At 49.2% G+C, this 20,951-nt stretch overlaps 1 protein-coding gene across 1 annotated transcript in view; it reads right to left on the bottom strand.

Annotated features, from left to right (window-relative positions):
- Positions 1–1,049: 1,049 nt before the first annotated feature.
- PGAP3 (post-GPI attachment to proteins phospholipase 3) overlaps positions 1,050–20,951 on the bottom strand; it is a 29,332-nt gene continuing 9,430 nt past the window's right edge. Inside the window, exons 6-8 of the mRNA XM_040436558.1 lie at positions 6,251–6,387; positions 5,932–6,136; positions 1,050–1,993 (exon numbers count right to left, since the gene is read on the bottom strand). Coding sequence (XP_040292492.1) covers positions 1,933–1,993; positions 5,932–6,136; positions 6,251–6,387 — 403 coding nt within the window. The 3' untranslated portion in view covers positions 1,050–1,932. The remainder of the gene's footprint in view (positions 1,994–5,931; positions 6,137–6,250; positions 6,388–20,951) is intronic.

The raw sequence follows: 20,951 nt of genomic DNA, 5'->3' as shown, positions 1-20,951 counted from the left end.
TCCCGATCAGTCAAAAAGACTGAACTGAAGACATCCTGAACGGATTGCTCTCCATTCAGGATGCATGGGGATAAAACTTATCAGTTCTTTTCCGGTATAGAGCCCCTAGGACGGAACTCAATGCCGGAAAAGAAAAACGCAACTGTGAAAGTACCTTTATACAAGAGTGTTACTCTTAATGGAAAAAAAAGGTCAGACCATTTTTTTTTATAATCTTGGACAGCCCCTTTAATTTGTTAATTTCCCCGTGTATTTGTATATATTTATAAATGGGTCATTACCGCTGGAATATTGGGCCATCTACCAATTACTGGTTACAACTCACAATATGTTTAAGTACCTAAGGGCACTTTATATTCAATGGCACAATTAAAGAGTTTGCACATGCTGGAATAAACTGCATTACTCCTGATTATATTACATCATGCAGCCTGAATTAATATGAAATACACAGGACTAAAACCATAGAGAAAAACAAAAAACAAAGATTACATGAAAAAGTCAGAAAAATGGGAAACAGAATCTGAACTCACCCAGACCATTTGTTATACATCTTGAGGCTTAAAGAGTACTTTCTCTAAGCAACATTAAAAGGGTTATCACACGACATTAACCTGTGTACACCCCCCTAGCTCAGGATCCCCCTCTAAGTGCCAAAGCAGGAAGAGACACCACCTTTAAAATATATTCACACATGGCAAACTTGTTATAGAAATTTCTTAAGACTGTCCTATTCAGATGTATGAAATGGATTTTCACTCACAGAAATTTCTGACACAAACTCACAGTCTATCAATTATACCATTAAAGATGGCAGCAGCAGTTTATATGATTATTAAGATTCTCTATAATCACCGATACTGTATTTCCCAATACTTACTGCAGTCCATATTCGGCTTCAAAGTAATATTGCCGAACTCAGAAAGTGAGCTGCATATGGATTAGCCTCACTGAACGGGGCTAAATCCGCACGCATGTCAATCTGCAAGGCCGCAGCGGTAATCAGAAAGTCAGAAGAGGATTCTTAGGCATATTTATTTGAACATACCCTTAGGAAACGATCACCGATTAAACATATTGAGAAATCATATACACTGCTGCTGGCTTTTCCCAAAGGGTATTTATTATATACCTACAATATAGGGGATAAATGTTACATACGGGGGTCTAGCCTTGGGATCTCCATCATTAACAAGAATTGGTTCCCCATGTTACCTATTCTCTATGATGAGGCCAGAAGATGTATAGAAGTGAAATTTATCCATTCAAGCTGCAGGGCAAATTACAGTGTATTGGCGATACAAGAAGAGCTGAGCGGGCTCTGCTACATTCATCTACTCACTGCCTGATAACAGAACAGGGGGCAAGTGATAAATGTATTCATGACCAGTTGGGGTCCCACTGTTTAGACCTTCAATGATCTAACTTTGTATATAGCAAAAAGTAAACTTTAGATTTTAACTGAAATATATACATGCAAGACAATTACGGTACATTCTTGCCCCTTGTTGATTTACCAGTTTACAGATTATGATGTACTGTCTACCAAATAACTGGCATATATATATATAAAAATAATATAGAAAGTGCAGATTTGTATATTAGAAGCAAAAATGACAATGACAAGCTTGACAGATCTGCCATCTACTGCAGATTTCCTGTAAGACTGGTGTGAGACCCTGAAGTCACAGCAGTGGGCAAAATATATTCCAATGACAGACGTGAGATAAGTCACACAGAAAATGGATACTGACTGCACTGGGTACCAGACTCATGTCACAGTCACTTTCACAACAGCAATAAGGCACTTCAGAGACTCCCACTCTCGGAGAGGGAAATACAATGGTATATCATGGCCACTTCAAATCCCGATTCAGCAGACGAGAGACACACGAGAGAGTGGAGGACCCAAATTCAGGAATTCTTCCCAGTCTAGTCCAGTTTCTGTACAGAGTTCACCTTCAGAAGATATAAGCTGTCATCCGTCAAGAAACTAAATGGAAAGAAATAAGAAGGGTTAAATGTGTAAAAAGCGAAGAGTTTATTTGACGTCTAAAACACAATTTCACCATCTCCTGGCAGAACGGTGTACAGCAACACAAAGAATGTGGCAAGATTAAAGGCAATGTGCACTTCTGCAACCGCTTTCTATGACTAAAATCAATCTAAAATAAAAAAAAAGATAACTTTGCAATTAAAAATACAATACCGTTTTGTGCTTACAGCTCCTATGCAGCTCTAGGTGTCTCCATAGTTACAACCCACTACGTTTCCCATTTCATTGGGGTGCTGGTGGAGCATGCACACTGCAGCTCAATTTATCTCTATAGGACTGCCAGAGATATTCAGAGGAATACAGACTCAGTATGTCCCATACGTGCAGACACATTTTCCACTAGACGTAAAAAAACTTTAGGTAAGAATACCTCTGCGTCTGGAGGCCATGCACCTTTATGGGCACCTTCCCCAAACTCGGAAGTTGTATGGAGAAGTAATAGTGCCTTTCAATTGTACCCAACTATACAGCCCCTTATTAAAGGGTTTCTATCACTTCATATGCCATAATTAGCTGTCAGACACTAGCGATCCGCTAGTGTCTGCTCTGGCCAACCATCCTAATATAAGAGCTTTTTGGGCAGCCGTTTTGCTAAAAAAAATAACTTTTATAAATATGCTAATGAGCCTCTAGGTGCTATGTGGGCGTCATTAGCACCTAGAGGCTCCGTCTACCTTCATACACAGCCACCGCCCAGCGCGTCCCTCCAGCCCGCCCATCTCCTGATGAATGCGATCCTCCGTGTGACGCAACGGACGAATTCTCGCGCATGCGCCGTGCGCGGCTGTATTCGGCGCATGCGCAGAGAATGTCTGACCGCTTCCCTGCTCAGACATCTCCACTGCGCCTGCGCCGATGACGTCATAGTGCTCCAAGGAACAGGCGCAGTGGAGATGTCTGAGCAGGGAAGCGGTCAGACATTCTCTGCGCATGCGCCGAATACAGCCGCGCACGGCGCATGCGCGAGAATTCGTCCGTTGCGTCACACGGAGGATCGCATTCATCAGGAGATGGGCGGGCTGGAGGGACGCGCTGGGCGGTGGCTGTGTATGAAGGTAGACGGAGCCTCTAGGTGCTAATGACGCCCCCACATAGCACCTAGAGGCTCATTAGCATATTTATAAAAGTTATTTTTTTAGCAAAACGGCTGCCCAATAAACAGTTATATTAGGATGGTTGGCCAGAGCAGACACTAGCGGATCGCTAGTGTCTGAGAGCTAATTATGGCATACGAAGTGATAGAAACCCTTTAAAGAGAACATATCAGCTCTGATGACAATATTGTGAGCTTCCTCTGTTATTCCTCCTGGAAATGTGCAAATACATTTGAGAACCTTTGTTCTGGCTCAACGCGTCCTCAGCCCGGGAAGACTGCCACCAGTTTCTTGTTTGATATAAGCCAGTTCCGCTAACGGGATTATATAGGGTAAGAAAGCAACCCGCGGTAGCGTATTACTAGGCCGAAACACAGACGTGGGGATTCGTGATCGAGATACAAGACAGCGCAAGATTAAATTATATATTTAAATCGCCTTAAGGGCTCACTAGAAATAAAACTATACACACAAGGATATATACAGTGGTCTGAGGTTACAAATACAGATGGCGTGGTACAAACAGGGTTAAGCAGAACAAAAGTCAGTTTACCAGATGGATGAGTCCTTTTGGGTTGTGAGTTCGGCTTCCGGTTAGCGGAGAATCCCGATATGGATTCCGAATTCCGTTGTGGTCCGTGGTAGCGGAATCAATAATCGGCCATTATTGATTCCGCTACCACGGACCACAACGGAATTCGGAATCCATATCGGGATTCTCCGCTAACCGGAAGCCGAACTTTAGACGCCGAACTTAAAACAGAAGTTCGCTCAACACTAGTTGTGATGAGTTCTTATCTGTATTCACATGGAGGGCAGTGATGTCAGCAGGTTGCAGGTCCCTCTAAACACATGGCACGATGTGACCCTCCTTCAGAGAAAAGACACGCCCGCTTGCTGGCACAAGCCTTTTAACCTGTAGCCGGCCCCTCCCCTCCCGACCTCTGGGAGGGGTCCACTTCCTCCCTTTGCTGGGTTGGCAGCAAATGACCCACAAAACCGATTAGGGATAATGGCTCCAGACCAGAATGTCGCAGGGGGGTGGTTCCGGGACCAATGGATCTGCCTGGGTTCCGGCTACCAGTAGAGTCTAAGCATGGTACCGTTATTTGGTTTCTGTGGGGAGATATGTATATCTCCCCTCCCTGGCCTCCCTCCACCACACTAAGACCACAGGCCTGTTCATCGTGGCCACAGGGACACAAATAGGTATCGGGTTTATGTCTGTTATGGAAGGGCGATTCATAATTCCTTATGAACTACCGGCTCCAATATGTCTGATAAATTTTGATTGAACTGGGGAATGGCCCAGACCCCTGCAGAGAGGTTTTTCCTGTTCCATTAGGTGGGTTCCTGGCTGGCTGAATGGAGGTGAGAAATTGTAAACAAAGGTGCAAGAAGTTCTCTGCCATATGGCTGGGTTTTGAAGCAGGGGCCTCCTGTGGAGTTCACTACCTCTGCTATCTTACAGCTGATGGCTGGTGTGAGAACATGGCTGACAGTAAATATTAATTTATATTCCTCACAATGGCACATTCAGAAAGGTACAGTAGAAGAGACAAAAACAAACCCATATGTGCAAACTAGACCTATACTTGGAAAATGAGAAAAGAACACCTAGGAAATTGAATGCAAGTGAGCTAAAAATTGACAAAGCATAAACGGCTAGTGGTGCTTAGTGAACGATCACAAGACCAAGGTGGTGCACCCTTTATTTTGGGTTCAGCAGGGTATTGACGCACATTCACATAAATAATAGGTGGCATCTCCCCTTGCCATGATACCGCCTACCACTCTGGCATGGTAACGGTCATACAAATGCTGGATATGCTCCAGTGTTATTTCATTCCAGGCTCCTTCAACTTGGAGCAGTAGTTCAGCCAAGGGGGTTGCTGGCTGCAGTGCATGGGAGATCCATAACCTCATCCATCCCCAGACCTTCCCAACTATGGAGAGATCTGGCGATACCAGATCTGCTGGATACAATGAAGAGCACGTTGTGTAGGGTGCGTAATGTGTGGACGGGTGTTATCTTGTTGGAACATATCACATCTCCTGAATCAAAAAAAGGCAGAAGGACTGGTTCCAAGACATCCTGGACATACGGCTAAGGGCGCACCACATCATGACACCTGGTACTGGTCTTGTGTGTCTCTATGTCGCACTATGCATGATGGCAGTAGGCACTCTCCAGCCCTGCCTAATGCGGCCACCATTAGCACCTAGGCAGGACCTGCTTTATACTTTCTCAATCTTAGTTCAAGCACATTACATTTTCCAGATGTTCTTTTTTCATTTTCCGGTAGTGTGTGTATAAATATACATATGTATACTGTATATATAATGGACATTTTGGAAAATGTAGTCACCATTGTTACACTCAGGGGGGAATAATTGCTAGGAATAATATAAACTATACACTGTTGAACAAAGGATTTTATATATACTCAAACCCTGAAAAACACTTTATTCTTCATGCTTTAAAGGAGTCATCTTATAAAGAAAATCCTGTACATTTGCTCTGTTAGGGCACATGGTTGTTATAGAGGGAGCTCAGGGACCCCACTCTATGAGCCAGAACAAAGGTTCTCAAATGTATTTGCACATTTCCAGGAGGAATAACAGAGGAAGCTCACAATATTGTCATCAGAGCTGATATGTTCTCTTTAAGAAGGGGCTGTATAGTTTCAGGCACAGGGATTGAAGGAGCTGTAAGCATATAAAAAAGGCAGATAATACAATGTAGTCAGATTGGACTACAACATCGCTTTAGTCACTCACCTGTAGAAAAGAATGTTTAGAGGGATGGTGCTGAAATGCCAGAGGGCATGGGCATCCAGTACCCACAGGACAGGAGGGAAATCTAGTAATTCCAGAAGCGCCAGGCTTTGTAACAAGACAACCACCAGGACACATTTCCAGAGGTAAGGCTGGTGAGAATGTCTCCTCAAGCACCATACGAGCCACCACACTAGATTAACCATGCCTGTTCAAAAAGAATAACAGAAATGATCCAGTGTCCCATACAAGACTAGAAGAACAGTAGGAAATGCACTGAAGCATATAAATCACACAATTAATATAATGAACCTCAACTCACCAAAGCTAGCATTTGCTAGCATGTTGTAACTATAGTCAAACCGTCCAAGGGTCAAGTAAGATACATGGCACGCAAATAGAAGGACCAGGAGAGCACCAAAAATACTGGCAACAGAAGGGTATCGAAGACCTAGAGTCCTGAGAGGAGATGTATAATTACAATTGATTCACAATAAACCCTTCACATATCCAAAGTGGTCATTATGGTTTTAATGTGCGGAGCCGGACAGCAATGTGGGCTACAACACAGCAAATGAGGCAGGAAGTGGGGCAAGGGGACGGGATCAAAAGCAGGCAGGGGGGCAACAGGACGGGAGCAAAAGCAGGCAGTGAGGCAAGGAGACAGCAGCTGAGGCAGGCAGTGAGGCAAGGAGACAGCAGCTGAGGCAGGCAGTGAGGCAAGGAGACAGCAGCTGAGGCAGGCAGTGAGGCAAGGAGACAGCAGCTGAGGCAGGCAGTGAGGCAAGGAGACAGCAGCTGAGGCAGGCAGAGGGGCAAGGAGACAGCAGCTGAGGCAGGCAGAGGGGCAAGGAGACAGCAGCTGAGGCAGGCAGAGGGGCAAGGAGACAGCAGCTGAGGCAGGCAGAGGGGCAAGGAGACAGCAGCTGAGGCAGGCAGAGGGGCAAGGAGACAGCAGCTGAGGCAGGCAGAGGGGCAAGGAGACAGCAGCTGAGGCAGGCAGAGGGGCAAGGAGACAGCAGCTGAGGCAGGCCGTGAGGCAAGGAGACAGCAGCTGAGGCAGGCCGTGAGGCAAGGAGACAGCAGCTGAGGCAGGCCGTGAGGCTAGGAGACAGCAGCTGAGGCAGGCCGTGAGGCTAGGAGACAGCAGCTGGGGCAGGCCGTGAGGCAAGGAGACAGCAGCTGGGGCAAGGAGACAGCAGCTGAGACAGCAGCTGGGGCAAGGAGACAGCAGCTGAGACAGCAGCTGGGGCAAGGAGACAGCAGCTGGGGCAAGGAGACAGCAGCTGAGACAGCAGCTGGGGCAAGGAGACAGCAGCTGGGGCAAGGAGACAGCAGCTGGGGCAAGGAGACAGCAGCTGAGACAGCAGCTGGGGCAAGGAGACAGCAGCTGAGACAGCAGCTGGGGCAAGGAGACAGCAGCTGAGGCAAGGAGACAGCAGCTGAGACAGCAGCTGGGGCAAGGAGACAGCAGCTGAGACAGCAGCTGGGGCAAGGAGACAGCAGCTGAGACAGCAGCTGGGGCAAGGAGACAGCAGCTGAGACAGCAGCTGGGGCAAGGAGACAGCAGCTGAGACAGCAGCTGGGGCAAGGAGACAGCAGCTGAGACAGCAGCTGGGGCAAGGAGACAGCAGCTGAGACAGCAGCTGGGGCAAGGAGACAGCAGCTGAGACAGCAGCTGGGGCAAGGAGACAGCAGCTGAGACAGCAGCTGGGGCAAGGAGACAGCAGCTGAGACAGCAGCTGGGGCAAGGAGACAGCAGCTGGGGCAAGGAGACAGCAGCTGAGACAGCAGCTGGGGCAAGGAGACAGCAGCTGAGACAGCAGCTGGGGCAAGGAGACAGCAGCTGAGACAGCAGCTGGGGCAAGGAGACAGCAGCTGAGACAGCAGCTGGGGCAAGGAGACAGCAGCTGAGGCAGATAGTGGGGCAAGGGGGCAGCACCTGAGGCAGGCAGTAGGGAAAGACTATAGCAGTAGTTTGGTTGGTGTGATGCCTCATTCACAAGTCAGTGTTTGGTCAGTGATTTCCATCAGTGATTTTGAGCTAAATCCAGGTGTGGCTCTAAACACAGATCTTTCTCTTATACAGGTAAAACTCGAAAAATTTGAATATCGTGAAAAGTTCATTTATTTCACTAATGCAACTTAAAAGGTGAAACTGGGGTGTGGCCGGAAGCCGATGGTGCAGGACGCCTGAACTCTGAGCTCCGTCGCCCGCAAGCTCCATCCAGACTAAAATTTGCATTATCCCTCACCACTATGGGGAAGAAGAGGATTGGGAAGCCGCCTAAAAGCAGCGCAGACCCCCCAGAAACTTCACATCCCTCACCATGGATGCTTTTGTGCGCAGAGAGTGCGAGGTCCCAGAGCTCAAGATGGCGCCCTGCTGCACAGTTCGAGAGCAGGCTGACATCCGCCTGAACAAAAAATAATTTTTGTACTCACCGTAAAATCCTTTTCTCGTAGGATGCATTGGGGGACACAGCGCCATGGGTATATGCCCAGCTGCCACTAGAAAGAAAAGTGTTGGCTCCACCCATCTGGGCTATACCCACTGGACATGCTGGAGCTAACCAGTTGGTCAAAAAAGCAGTAGGAGCAACAACTGAACAAAAATAAGAAGCCAACAGGTCCTAAACCAGAGATAGGACGAGAACAAAAACCCCCGGGAAAAAACCCAGAAGTCTAGAAATAACCAAAGAGGGCGGGATCTGTGTCCCCCAATGCATCCTACGAGAAAAGGATTTTATGGTGAGTACAAAAATAAATTTTTCTCGTGAATGGCATTGGGGGACACAGCACCATGGGACGTCCAAAAGTATTCCACGAGGGAGGGAAGAAACAGCCATGCAAGTCACCTAACACACAGCTGCTTGCAAAACCTTGCAACCCAAGCTGGCATCGGCAGAGGCCAAGGAATGGATCTGATAGAACTACAAATAGGTTTGAAGCGAAGCCCAGGTGGCGGCCTTGCAGACCTGGGAAGCAGAAGCCTGATGCCGAACCGCCCAAGAGGCCCTGGTCGCCTTAGTGGAGTGAGTGGTCAACCGAAAGGGGGGAAACCCGACCCTTTGTAACATAGGCCTCATTGACAGACGACCGAATCCAACGGGAGACGGTGGCTTTGGAAGCTTGCAGACTCTTACGAGGTCCGTCAGGAACAACAAAGAGGGGGTCAGAATGCCTGAAAGACTCCGTTAACCGAAGATACAGGCGGAGCAACCGAACGACATCCAGACGATGAAGGGATCTCTCCCTGGGATGAGCGGGATTAGGACAGAAAGAAGTTAAATCAATCTCCTCATTAATATAGAATGAGGACACCACCTTGGGAAGAAAAGTGGGAATTGGACGAAGGACCACTTTGTCCTGGTGGAACACAAGGTAGGGAGACTTGCAAGAAAGCGCAGCAAGCTCAGAGACCCTGCGGATAGAGGTAATCGCCACAAGGAAGGCGATCTTGGAAACGAAGGAAAGAGAGACATCCTTCAGTGGCTCGAAAGGAGAAGACTGAAGAGCATCAAGGACAAGATTCAAGTCCCATGGCTCCACAGGGGGACGAACGGGGGGAGCACGGTGAGCGACCCCCTGGAGAAAAGTCTTCACCCGAGGACGGAAAGCCAGAGACCTCTGGAAAAAAACGGACAGGGCTGAAATCTGACCCTTAAGAGAGAGGCCAGTCGAAGACCCTTGTCAAAACCGGCCTGGAGAAAAGACAGAATCCTAGGCACAGAAAAGCAGAGAGGATGAAACTGCCCAGATTCACACCAGGAAAAATACACCCGCCAGGTATGATGATAAATCCTGGCCGATTGGGGTTTACGGGCGTGAAGCATACTCTGAATGACAGACTGTGAGAGACCGCAGAACCTCAGGACCGCGGCCTCAACAGCCACACCGTAAAACGCAGTTGCGGTAAATTAGGGTGGAATGGCGGACCTTGGGAAAGGAGGTTGGGACGCAGGGGAAGCTGCCACGGGACGTCTGCGAGCAGAGACACGAGGTCTGCGTACCACGCTCTGCAGGGCCAATCCGGAGCCACCAGGATAGCTGGGACCCGAGCCTCCTTGAGGCGTTTGAGTACCCAGGGAAGAAGCGGAAAAGGAGGGAAGAGGTAAAGGAGGCTGAACTGAGACCAAGGAAAAACCAGAGCCACCACCGCCAGAGTCTGAAGGTCCCAGGACCTGGCGACATAAGCCGGAATCTTGTGGTTCAGACGAGAAGCGAACAGGTCCATGTCTGGGGTTCCACACCGTTGACACAGGTGCAGAAACACCTCCGGATGGAGGGACCACTCTGCCGGGGTCGAGACAATGGCGACTGAGAAAGTCCGCCGCCCAATTATCGACCCCGGGGATGTAGACTGGGGAGAGCGGGAACGTGAGCTTCCGCCCACCGCAGGATTCGCAAGGCTTCCCTGAGGACAGTTCCGCTTCTGGTGCTCCCCTGGTGATTCAAGTAAGCCACGGCCGCGGAATTGTCCGACTGGATCAGGATCAGGAGATCTTCTATCAGGCGAGTCCAGCGGCAGACAGCGAGGAAAATGGCTCTGAGTTCCAGGACATTGATCGACAGGGAAGACTCTTCCGCTGACCACTGTCCCTGGGCTGTGAGGGACCCGAATACAGCCCCCAGCCCATCAGGCTGCCATTGATGGTGATTACCTGCCAGCCTGGCAGAAGGAAAGACCTGCCGAGGAAAGACCATGCGAGGTAGGAGCCACCAACGCAAGCCCCGGCGGACCTCAGGGAAAAGGCGGATCAGGCGATCGAGACCGGACGGAGACTTGTCCCAACTGGAGAGTAGGGACCTCTGGGGAAGTCTGGTGTGCAATTGGGCATAGGGGATTGCCTCGAAGGAGACCACTATAAGGCCCAGAACTCGCATGCACATCCTGATGGGAAGAGGGGGCGGGTCGCAGAGGCGAGCCACCCCCAAATGGAGAGACGTCACCTTGACCTGGGGAAGAAAGACTCGCCCGAGGCGAGTGTCGAAGATCATACCCAGGAAGGACATCCTATAGCCGGGGACCAGGGAGGACTTGGGAAAATTCACCAGCCACCCAAACTGGGACAGAACCGAAAGAGTAATGTGGAGGCTGGACAGATTGTCTGCGCGGGAAGGGGCCTTCACCAGAAGGTCGTCCAGGAGGGAATCACCGCAGCTCCCCTGGTACACAGAAGAGCAATGAGGGGAGCCAATACCTTGGTGAAGACCCTTGGGGCAGAAGCCAGACCGAAGGGAAGGGCCACGAACTGAAAATGCAGAGAACCCACCGCAAAGCGAAGGAATCTCTGGTGGGAATGGGCGATGGAGACATGGAGATAGGCGTCCTGAATGTCGATGGACGACAGGAACTTGCCCTCTTCCAGGGAGGCGATCACTGACCGGAGGGACTCCATGCGAAAATGGCGGACGCGGACAAACAGGTTGAGGGCCTTGAGATCCAGGATGGGGCGAAGCAACCCGTCTTTCTTGGGAACCGTGAAAAGGTTCGAGCAAAACCCCTGGAACCGTTCCAAGCTCGGAACTGGGACAATGACCCCTAGAGAGAGAATGGCCTGAAAAAATAAATAAATAAATAAATAGGCCGCCCTTGCGGCGGACCGGGGTGGAGTTGACAGGAAAAAGGTTGTTTTTGCGGGCTGTGGCTTAGAAGGCTTCGGTCTAGCATGCCAGGAGGGCTTGGCCTTAAAAGAGGGCCTAGGAGACTTTTTGTCTGAGCGGTAGGAGGAGTCCCGAAAGAAACGAAAATGCCACGATCGCGCAGCCGATCCAGGAAGCCGGAAAGGTTGATTTTTGGGGAGAAGAGAACTTTTACCCCCCGTGGCCTCGGAAATAAGTTCCTCCAAGCGCTTCCCAAAGAGTCTACCGCCTAGAAAAGGGAGAGAAATGAGAGCCTTCTTGGAAGCTGCATCTGCCGCCCAGGTACGGAGCCAGACCGTGCGGCGGATGGCCACGGAGTTAGCCATTTCATGGAAGCATCACAGAGGTACCGGGAGGCCTGAAGAATTTGAGAGGCGAGGACAGGAAGCTAGCCTTGAGCGGAGTCCTGGGGCAAGGACCATGAATTGTTTGGTCCAGACAACGTAGCCCTTACCCATCCAAGACGCGGCAAAAGCTGGACGAACAGCGGACCCCGCTGCAACAAAAACTGATTTTGCTAAAGAGTTGATCCTCTTGTCAGAGGGATCCGACAAGGAAGCCGCATCTGCCAAAGGAAGGGTGGTCGCCTTGGCCAAGCGCGCCACCTGGGGATCAACCTGAGGTGGTTCAGACCTTAGGTTGATCGACTCCTCTGCAAAGGTAAAAAGGGCATCAGGGTGACGCCACTCCTTAGCCAGAAGTGCGTTGAGGTCCGCATGGTCAGGAAAAACCAAGGCGGGGCGCCAGGAAAGGCGGAATGACACGGATTCCTGGGCCTTCTGCACTCAGAGAGTGTCCCTGACTGCCTTTATGAGATCCTGCATGGCCGCAGACATAGATGCGCTCTGTTCAGATCCGGAATCTGAGTCAGAGGTGTCCCCAGGAGCGGCAGAAACGGCAGAATAGGAGACTTCGCTGGACTCAGATTTATCCAGGGAGTGAACCGAGGAAACTGAGGATGAGCGTGACCCAGCTGAGAGCACACGAGATCGCTTACGGGACCTGGTGTCAGAGCGAGAGCGAGCCCGGACTGTTTCCCTACTGGGGGCTGAGGCGGCCGCGATTTGGGCCAGCAAGTGATCCAGCGACTGCACCATAGATTGGGAGAGACTGGCAAGGTTCCCTATGGCTTGGGACAGGGACGTGGCCCAATCAGGAGGGACCGACACAGCAGTGGCGGCCGGGGCAGCTTAGGAGGGCCTGGGAGCAAGGCACTGTACTCAGGTGGGATCAGATTGACCGCACGGCAACTTTTGGATGAAGCTAGTGCAAGCAAAATAAGTGACAATCCCAGGAGGGGGGTTGGGCACTGGGGGTCCTGTCTGGCAGAGGTCATGAGGGCTAGGATGGAGCCTGTAAGAAAGAAAAACAGCCAGCCGAAGCTGTCCTACCGGACCCCAGGTGCTGTGTCCCAAAGAAAGCAGCAGCTTTAGAAGACTGTGCGCCGGACTTAGGTGGAACCTCGTGAGGTGCAGCAAGATGGAGGAGACTGCTCTGTCTTCAGAGCCTCCAGCAGAAAAAGCCCGCCCCTCAGGCAGAAAGCCCACGCCAGGACGGGATTGGAGGATGGAGAGAAGGATCCTCCCGCAGTCCTCCCCAGGAAGGTGTGACTACAGAAAGCCTGGGAAACAGGCAGGGGGCGGGACTATCACGGCCGAGTAGGCCGGAAAAAAGACGGGGCCTCGATTTGCGAGTGCGCCCGGGAATCGCGCTGGAAGCTGCCGCCCGCTGGAAACTTGAGGAGGGGGGGGGGGGGGAAGACAGGCGGGCGGAGGTCCAGGAGGGCAGACAGAGGAGTGCTGTGTCCAAGAATGTGACCTCCAATGAGCCCCTAACAACCTGTATGCCCCAAGAAAAGTGACCACCCGAAGGACAGGGGGACAAGGGCGCCCTGACTATGGAGAAGGACCCCCTCCCCCTATACTGGGAGAAAAGGGACCCACTAGTTTCATGGGAGGATTAATACTCACCCTCAGACGTCTTCAGGCGCAGCTGGGTCGCCCCATCGGCAAACTCAACAGGCGAAACTGTGAATGCCGGCATCCACTGCGGATGCAGTTGTGGGGACTGGGCGACCGGCTAAGTATAAAGTACGCGCCCGCAGGGGGTGCAACTATGGTGGAAGTCCACTATGGAGCCCCAGCCTGCTGAACCTGTGGAAGAAAAAGAAAAGAAAAAAAAAAAAAGAAAAAAGCAGCAGGACCTGCAAAGAAAAAAAGAGCAGGTCATGTCTGCCTCCTATGACACTAGAAAAAAACTGGTGGTTATCTCCAGCATGTGCAGTGGGTATAGCCCAGATGGGTGGAACCAACACTTTTCTTTCTAGTGTCAGCTTGGCATATACCCATGGTGCGGTGTCCCCCAATGCCATTCACGAGAAAACTTCCTCTCACTGGAAGTGGAGGTGAGGAGACGTGGGGAATTCTCGGGGCCGGAGAAGATGGAGGAGGAGCACAGGTTCAGTGAGCTGACGCCACAAACGCCTTCACCTTCTACCCGAGGAAATAAGCAGGGTCAGCTACTTAACCCACAGGTGCTTGCCCGGCCGGAGGCACCAGACACTAGACTCTCCATTAACAAGCACATAGCCTCTTAAACAGGGATGCACGCGCTGACCCCCCCTCTCCGGGGTTTCATTACCTCATACTGCCGACAGTTCTGAACTCTCTCACCAGCAGCTCGACCCGCTACCTCAGAGGGCTTCTAGGTCTAGAATGATCACAGACCAGACACCTGAGGAGATGCCTAGGCTTTTGCCAGCAGATGGCTCAGACATTCCACGGATCTTGCGGTCTAGATCCCCTTTCTAGGCACCGATCAGCCTCATCCTCTGTAGATCCAAATACCAAATACCCCCAGATCACCCCCTCCTGATTGGTGGTCCCATATACAACAGCTTCCGACAAAACAGGACTTTAAAGCCCTTATATCAGAAGTTAAAGACGCCTTTAAAGCCGAAGTGCAGGCTATCCGAAAAGACGTCAGAATATCGGTCTCCGCCTCAATCAGCTGGAAGAAGACCACAATACTGCTTGGTCAGTGATCTGCCATGTTCAAGACCGCACTTCCTCACAGTCTCTCCTCCTACAGGACCTACAGCGACATGTCGAGGACCTAGATAACAGGGGTAGACGTCATAATATAAGGCTGAGAGGGGTTCCTGAATCCAAAGAAAACAAAAGATGTTCCTGCAATACTGCAACATATCTTCAAAACTATCCTATACCGCCCATTAACCCACCCCATCAAGATGGACCGGGCATATAGGGTCCTCTGACCTAAATCTTTGGGAGGACTCCCGCAAGACATAATATGCTACGTCAATGACTATACACTGAAAGAAGATATAATGTCTAAAGCCCGCTCAATTCGCAGATTGGACTTCAGAGGTTCACCAGTGTCCGTGTTTCAAGACCTATCATGGATAACGCTTCAGAAGCGCAAAGCATTGAAGCCACTGCTTGAGGTGCTTCACTAAAATACCATTTCATATCTATGGGGCTTTCCTTTCAGCCTTACAGCTAGGAAAAACGGAACTACAGCAGTCCTCCGTTCACCAGAAGACCTGCCTGAATTCTGCACGCATCTAGGCGTCCACCCTCCGTCTTTACCCGACTGGGAGACCCCGGCGGACCTTCCTCCGCTCCCGCCGACCTGGTCTGCAGTTATCTCACGCAAGCGGCGTATGAAACCATCGACAGTACCTCATTGATGACTACAGCCGGAATGGTTATACCGGATGATTCACCTCCATCGTTGGACTGTTGATTATCAGTATTTTCTCTTCCCTATAGCTACTTCGCTAGCCCCACTCTATTGCCATACTGATGAGGGTTTACATTACACTTTAATGTTGTGGAGCCTTTCTATGCTAGGCTGTAATTCATAGATTCCTTTATTAGTGCTTGACGGTTCCTTCTATGGCTCCCGTCATGTTCCCGATGAAAGCCTTAGTTGTATTTGGCCTATTATTATTCCAGGGCCTCAACTTGAGACTCCAAAAGAAACTGCATGTTATACTACTTTATTCCGATATCTTTCAGAATTTCTATTTGATAGTATTACCTAACAGTGGTCATGTTGTTGATGTCTTTATTTTTTGTTTTCCCTTCTCATAATTTATCCTGTTTTCTGCTTTGATCTCTCCTTCGTTCTTCAGAGATACCCTTCAATCCTGAGGGGACTAGCTGTGGTGATGCTGAGCAGCCTGGAGGTAGACCCGATGGGACCCAGAAGATGTGGTAGACATTACATACTAGGGTTGTTGCGGGTATCGAACTTTCGATACCCAATCGATACTTACCGGGATTTCCATTTTTTCGATACTGGGCTGCGCTTCTGCGCAGTCTCGTATCTCTAAACATGAGCGCGCTGCTGTCGGCGCGCTCATGTTCTCTCAGCAGCACGGGGAGAAGGGAGCAGTCTCTCCCTCCCCCTGTGCTGCTGCCGCTGCCACCTATGAGAAGAGAGGGGCGGAGGAGGGGCGGGCGCACTGCGCCACCAATGATAGTACTTTTCCTACACAGAGCGGCGCCCAGCGATGTCCCAGCACTCACCATTATTCCTGGGCGCCGCTCCGTTCACCTGCAGTGCCCCATTACGGTCTCCTCTCCTGCTCCACATGCTTATTACTATCGGAGCGATGGGGAGGAGACATCAGCTTCACTAGTGGGCGTTCCTTCTTCCTGCGCTGTAATTGGACAGCGCTACAGCCAGGGAGAAGGAACGCCCACTAGAGAAGCTGATGTCTCCTCCTCATCGCTCCGATAGTAATCAGCATGTGGAGCAGGAGAGGAGACAGTAATGGGGCACAGCAGGCGAACGGAGCGGCGCCCAGGAATAATGGTGAGTGCTGGGACATCGCTGGGCGCCGCTCTGTGTAGCCTAATACTTAGTCTAAACCCAGGAAAAGACTTTAAGCCATAATACAGGAGGCGGGTGCCGACAGCAGAATCGCATTGCCGGCACCCTGCCCCTGACAGGAAGCTGCGATCAGCGGCAGTTAACCCCTCAGGTGCGGCACCTGAGGGGTTAACTGCCGCTGATCTGCCAGTACCCGCCTCCTGTATTAAGGGGTAATAATTATCATTGGTGGTGCAGTGTGCCCCTCCCCCCCTCAACCTCAATCCCATTAAAATCATTGGTGGCACAGTGCGCCGGCCCCTCTCAACCCCCCAGTATTAAAATCATTGGTGGCAGTGGCCACAGGGTCCTCTCCCCTCCCCCTCATTGGTGGTGCAGTGGCAGCTTCTGATCGGAGCCCCAGCTGTGTAAGCCTGGGGCTCCGATCGGTTACCATGGCAGCCAGTACGCTACTGAAGCCCTGGCTGCCATTGGTAACATGTGCACAAACCCCAGAGCAGCAGGGAGAGTGTGAAGTCCTATTCACCCTGATAGAGCTCTATCAGGGTGAATAGGACAAGGGATGAAAGATCCCAGGTTCTGGCCCCTAAGGGGGTAAATAGTTATTAAATAAAAAGTGTAAAAAATAAAAATAAAAAAAAGGGGGAAAAAAACCCCCACCAAAATATTAAGTATGAATCACCCCCTTTTCCCATATAAAATATATAAATAATAAACATATTACATATCGCCACGTCAGAAAAGTCCAAACTATTAAAATATTTTAAAAAAATCTATGCGGTGAACGCCGGAACAGAAAAAATAAATAAAAACTGCACGATTCTGAATTTTTTAAAATGTGGAATGCACGTGGCTTTTTTGGTTTATTTTTTTCACGTGGTATCGAATATCGCAATACTTTTTCATGGTATCGAAACCGAATCAAAAAATTGGTATCGCAACAACTCTATTACATACCCCTCCTTAATTTGCAGCCCAGGGTTTTTATCTTCCAAAATGGTTAGGTTTTTATCTTTAAATGTTAAGAGGCTGAACTCGCCCTCCAAGCAGAAACTCGCTCTTCAGGAGATGCATAGGTCTAGGGCGGAGATAATTTTTCTTCAGGAAACGCATTTATCAGGAACAGGGTCACTGGCGTTCGCAAAGCACTGGTTCCCCACATCCTACATGGCGAATGCTCCAATTAAAACTGCAGGAATCGCCATAATAATAGCATAATAAACCTTTTACAGGTTGAGAGGACAGAGGTTGATGCACAGGGTCGTTAACTTATCCTCCATGGTACCTTATATGGCAGGAAGGTGACTTTATGTAATGTATATTAGCCTAATTCAGGACAGATATCCTTCCTTACCTCTGTCTTCTTGGCCTTGAGGCCATACCATAATACAGCCTTAATAATTGGAGGTGCTTTAACGTACACTTCTCGGATATAGCCGACAGATTGGCGATACATTCCTCTCCTCCTTCTCAAGTTTCCTACCGTTTAACTAGGTAATTCCGTAAACTCATCGATGCCCATTCCCTATATGAATTATGGAGAATTGATAACCCCACTGCGCGACAATACTCTTTTTTTCTCCCACCCCCACCAAACACATATGAGAATTGATTTTTTTCTTTGGGAATATACTGACCCTCCAAACTTTGACTTCAGCGACATTAGGTCCCAATACTTGGTCTGACCATGCCCCTTTGAGCTTAGATTAGGAGTGTGTGGCTCCGTCCCCGAAACGCACCCATTGGCGTTTAAACGAAACTCTATTGTCCAATGTAACTTCGAGGGAGGAACTGAAAACTCACTTAATCAATTACTTCCAGATTAATGCACCTTCAGTCTCCTCACTTGGAACACTGTGGGAAGCCCATAAGGCAGTCTTTCAGGGCTGCTGCATCTCAACAGCTTCTAAGATAAAAAAAGACAGAGATAGCCACTATAGAAAGTGCCTAGCAGATCTGCATCAGGCAGAACAAGAACTAGCCACTAGACCATCGAAATCCTTACTAAGGAAGATTCTAGATCTCAGAAACCAACTCAAAATAATTGCACTCAATAAAACAGAGAAGTTATTGAGATATTCTAAAAAGCGTTTCCTCGAATTCGGCAATAAATCCCACTCGTTATTGACTAAACAATTGCGGGACCGAGAAGCTACTACTACCCCCCAGGGTATAAAGGATGCGTTGGGCACTCAATACTTTGACCAATGATATTATACTAAGTTGTAGCCCCTCCCCTCAAAACTCCCTAGGGATCCTGATGTCAGGGACCAGATGTTGAACGAATATTTGTCTGACTGTACTTTGTCCACCCTCCCCCCAGAGGCCTTAGCAGAGCTGAACCAGCAGATCTCATTGGAGGAACTGGAGGAGGTTATAAAAGATACGCCGGAAAAGCACCAGGACCTGATGGTCTTACATATCAATATTATAAAACATACATCGAGATTTTACTTCCACAGATGGTCACCCTATTCAACTCCTTTTTAGCAGGGGAACCTATTCCGCAAACTATGCTTCACTCTTCTATTACAGTCATACCTAAACCAGGAAAAGATCCCTCAGACTGTGCCAGCTACTGCCCAATTAGTTTGCTAAACTCGGATCTTAAGATATTTACCAAACTACTTGCGAATCGATTAAGCTGCTGGCTCCCCCAACTGATTCACAAGGCCCTTCTCCTCAGCCTTGACACAGAAAAGGCCTTAGACCGCCTTAGCTGCCCTTTTCTGTTTCACACTCTGCAAAGATTTGGGTTCACAGGCCCATTTCTGCAAGCACGTAGAGGACTTTACTCGGCTCCTATGGCACATATCAATATACCCCATGCCTGCTCCTCGGTGTTCCCTATTAAAAATGGGACCCGACAGGGCTATCCCTTGTCCCCGCTTGTTTATATACTGAGTATAGAGCCCCTGGCCTCTCGGATCCGGACGAACCCAGACATCACGGGCATTAAAATAAGCGACCAGTCCTTCACCATCTCACTTTTTGCAGACAATGTCCTTTTAACGTTAACAAACCCAAATATCTCGCTTCCGAATTTGCACGCCACCATAGGTACATATAGTAGGTTATCAGGCTATAAAATAAACAATACCAAAACGGAAGCATTACCCTTAAATATACCCCCACAAACTCTCTTACAACACTTGTTTAAATACTCCTGGCAAATCCGCCCTCTTAAATACTTAGGAGTCCATATCACCCCTACCTATCCTGCTTTGTATGGAGCAAACTTCCCGCCGGTCATAGCTAGTATAAATACGCTCCTCAATAAGTGGAGACCCCTACATATATCCTTACTGGGTCGCATAGCAGCAATTAAGATGTCAATCTTACCCAAATTGCTTTACTTATTTGAAACGCTCCCAGTTAGAGTACCGGCGGGGACTTTGCGCCAAATCGAATCTGCCTTTCTTATATTTGTAAGGCATAACAAGCGACACTGTATCCCTAAATATGTCCTGACCCCGAAGAAATCTCAGGGCGGCCTGTTCCTACCTGATATAGCCCTATACTACCAGGCCACACATCTCAGACACCTAGCCTCCTGGACTACCTTAAATTCCTTCAATAAATGGACAGAAATAGAGAGGCTTTGGTTAGCCCTAATTCATATGTGAGCTATGATCTGGGGCCGTCCAGCGGATATTACACCCCAGACACTGCTAGGCCCAATGACATTCACCAGAAATCTATGGCTGACCTGTAGGATTAAATTTGGCCTCTCTACATTATAACTCTCTCTTACACCGTTTTTGTTTACTCCGCATTTAGGTAATAGCAGCGAATCAATTATGGCTAACCCATGGATCAGGAGTGGACTCTTCCGTCTCCATGATTTACATAATCCCCTAACAAACCGCCTTCTGTCCTTTACAGATTTAGAAACTAAATATAACCTACCCTCCTTCTCCAACTATCACTACAACCAAATCGCAAATTTCTGCCATTCATTCACCACCTCCGGATAAATGTCCCCCCTCACGTCTTTTGAGAAATTATGTGTCGGAGGCCCATCAGTTAGAGGTCTCATCTCAGATATATATGATCTGCTTATCACCCAGACTTACTTACTGAGGGGAAAGCACTTATATATGCTAAAATGGGAGAAATGGCTAGATAGGGAAATTCCGATAAACCTCTGGCAGGTGATATGGTCCAGAGCTTTTACTAGCTCATCTTGCATAACTTATAAAGAAACTCAAATAAAATTACTGATGCACTGGTACCACACCCCGGAGGTGTTGCACGCCTTAAACAGGAGTATCCCTAATGTTTGCTGGAGATGCTCAGCCAACAGTGCTTCCATATATCACATATTCTGGACGTGCCCCCTGGTAGTACCCTTTTGGAGGATGGTAGCTTCTGTACTGCAGGACGTTTTGGGGCGTTCAGCGAGTTTGGATCCTCTTTCATACCTGTTGAATGTCTCACCTAGAGATATGAGTGGTCGCACCTCCGGGCTGCTCCTGCATCTTCTCACTGCAGCGAAGGGTTTGATAGCCCTC

Source organism: Bufo bufo, chromosome 6 (assembly GCF_905171765.1).
Source record: "Bufo bufo chromosome 6, aBufBuf1.1, whole genome shotgun sequence".
Lineage (NCBI taxonomy): Eukaryota > Metazoa > Chordata > Amphibia > Anura > Bufonidae > Bufo > Bufo bufo.
Note: the sequence above shows the minus strand (reverse complement) of the source record. Positions and strands in the feature narration are given on the sequence as shown.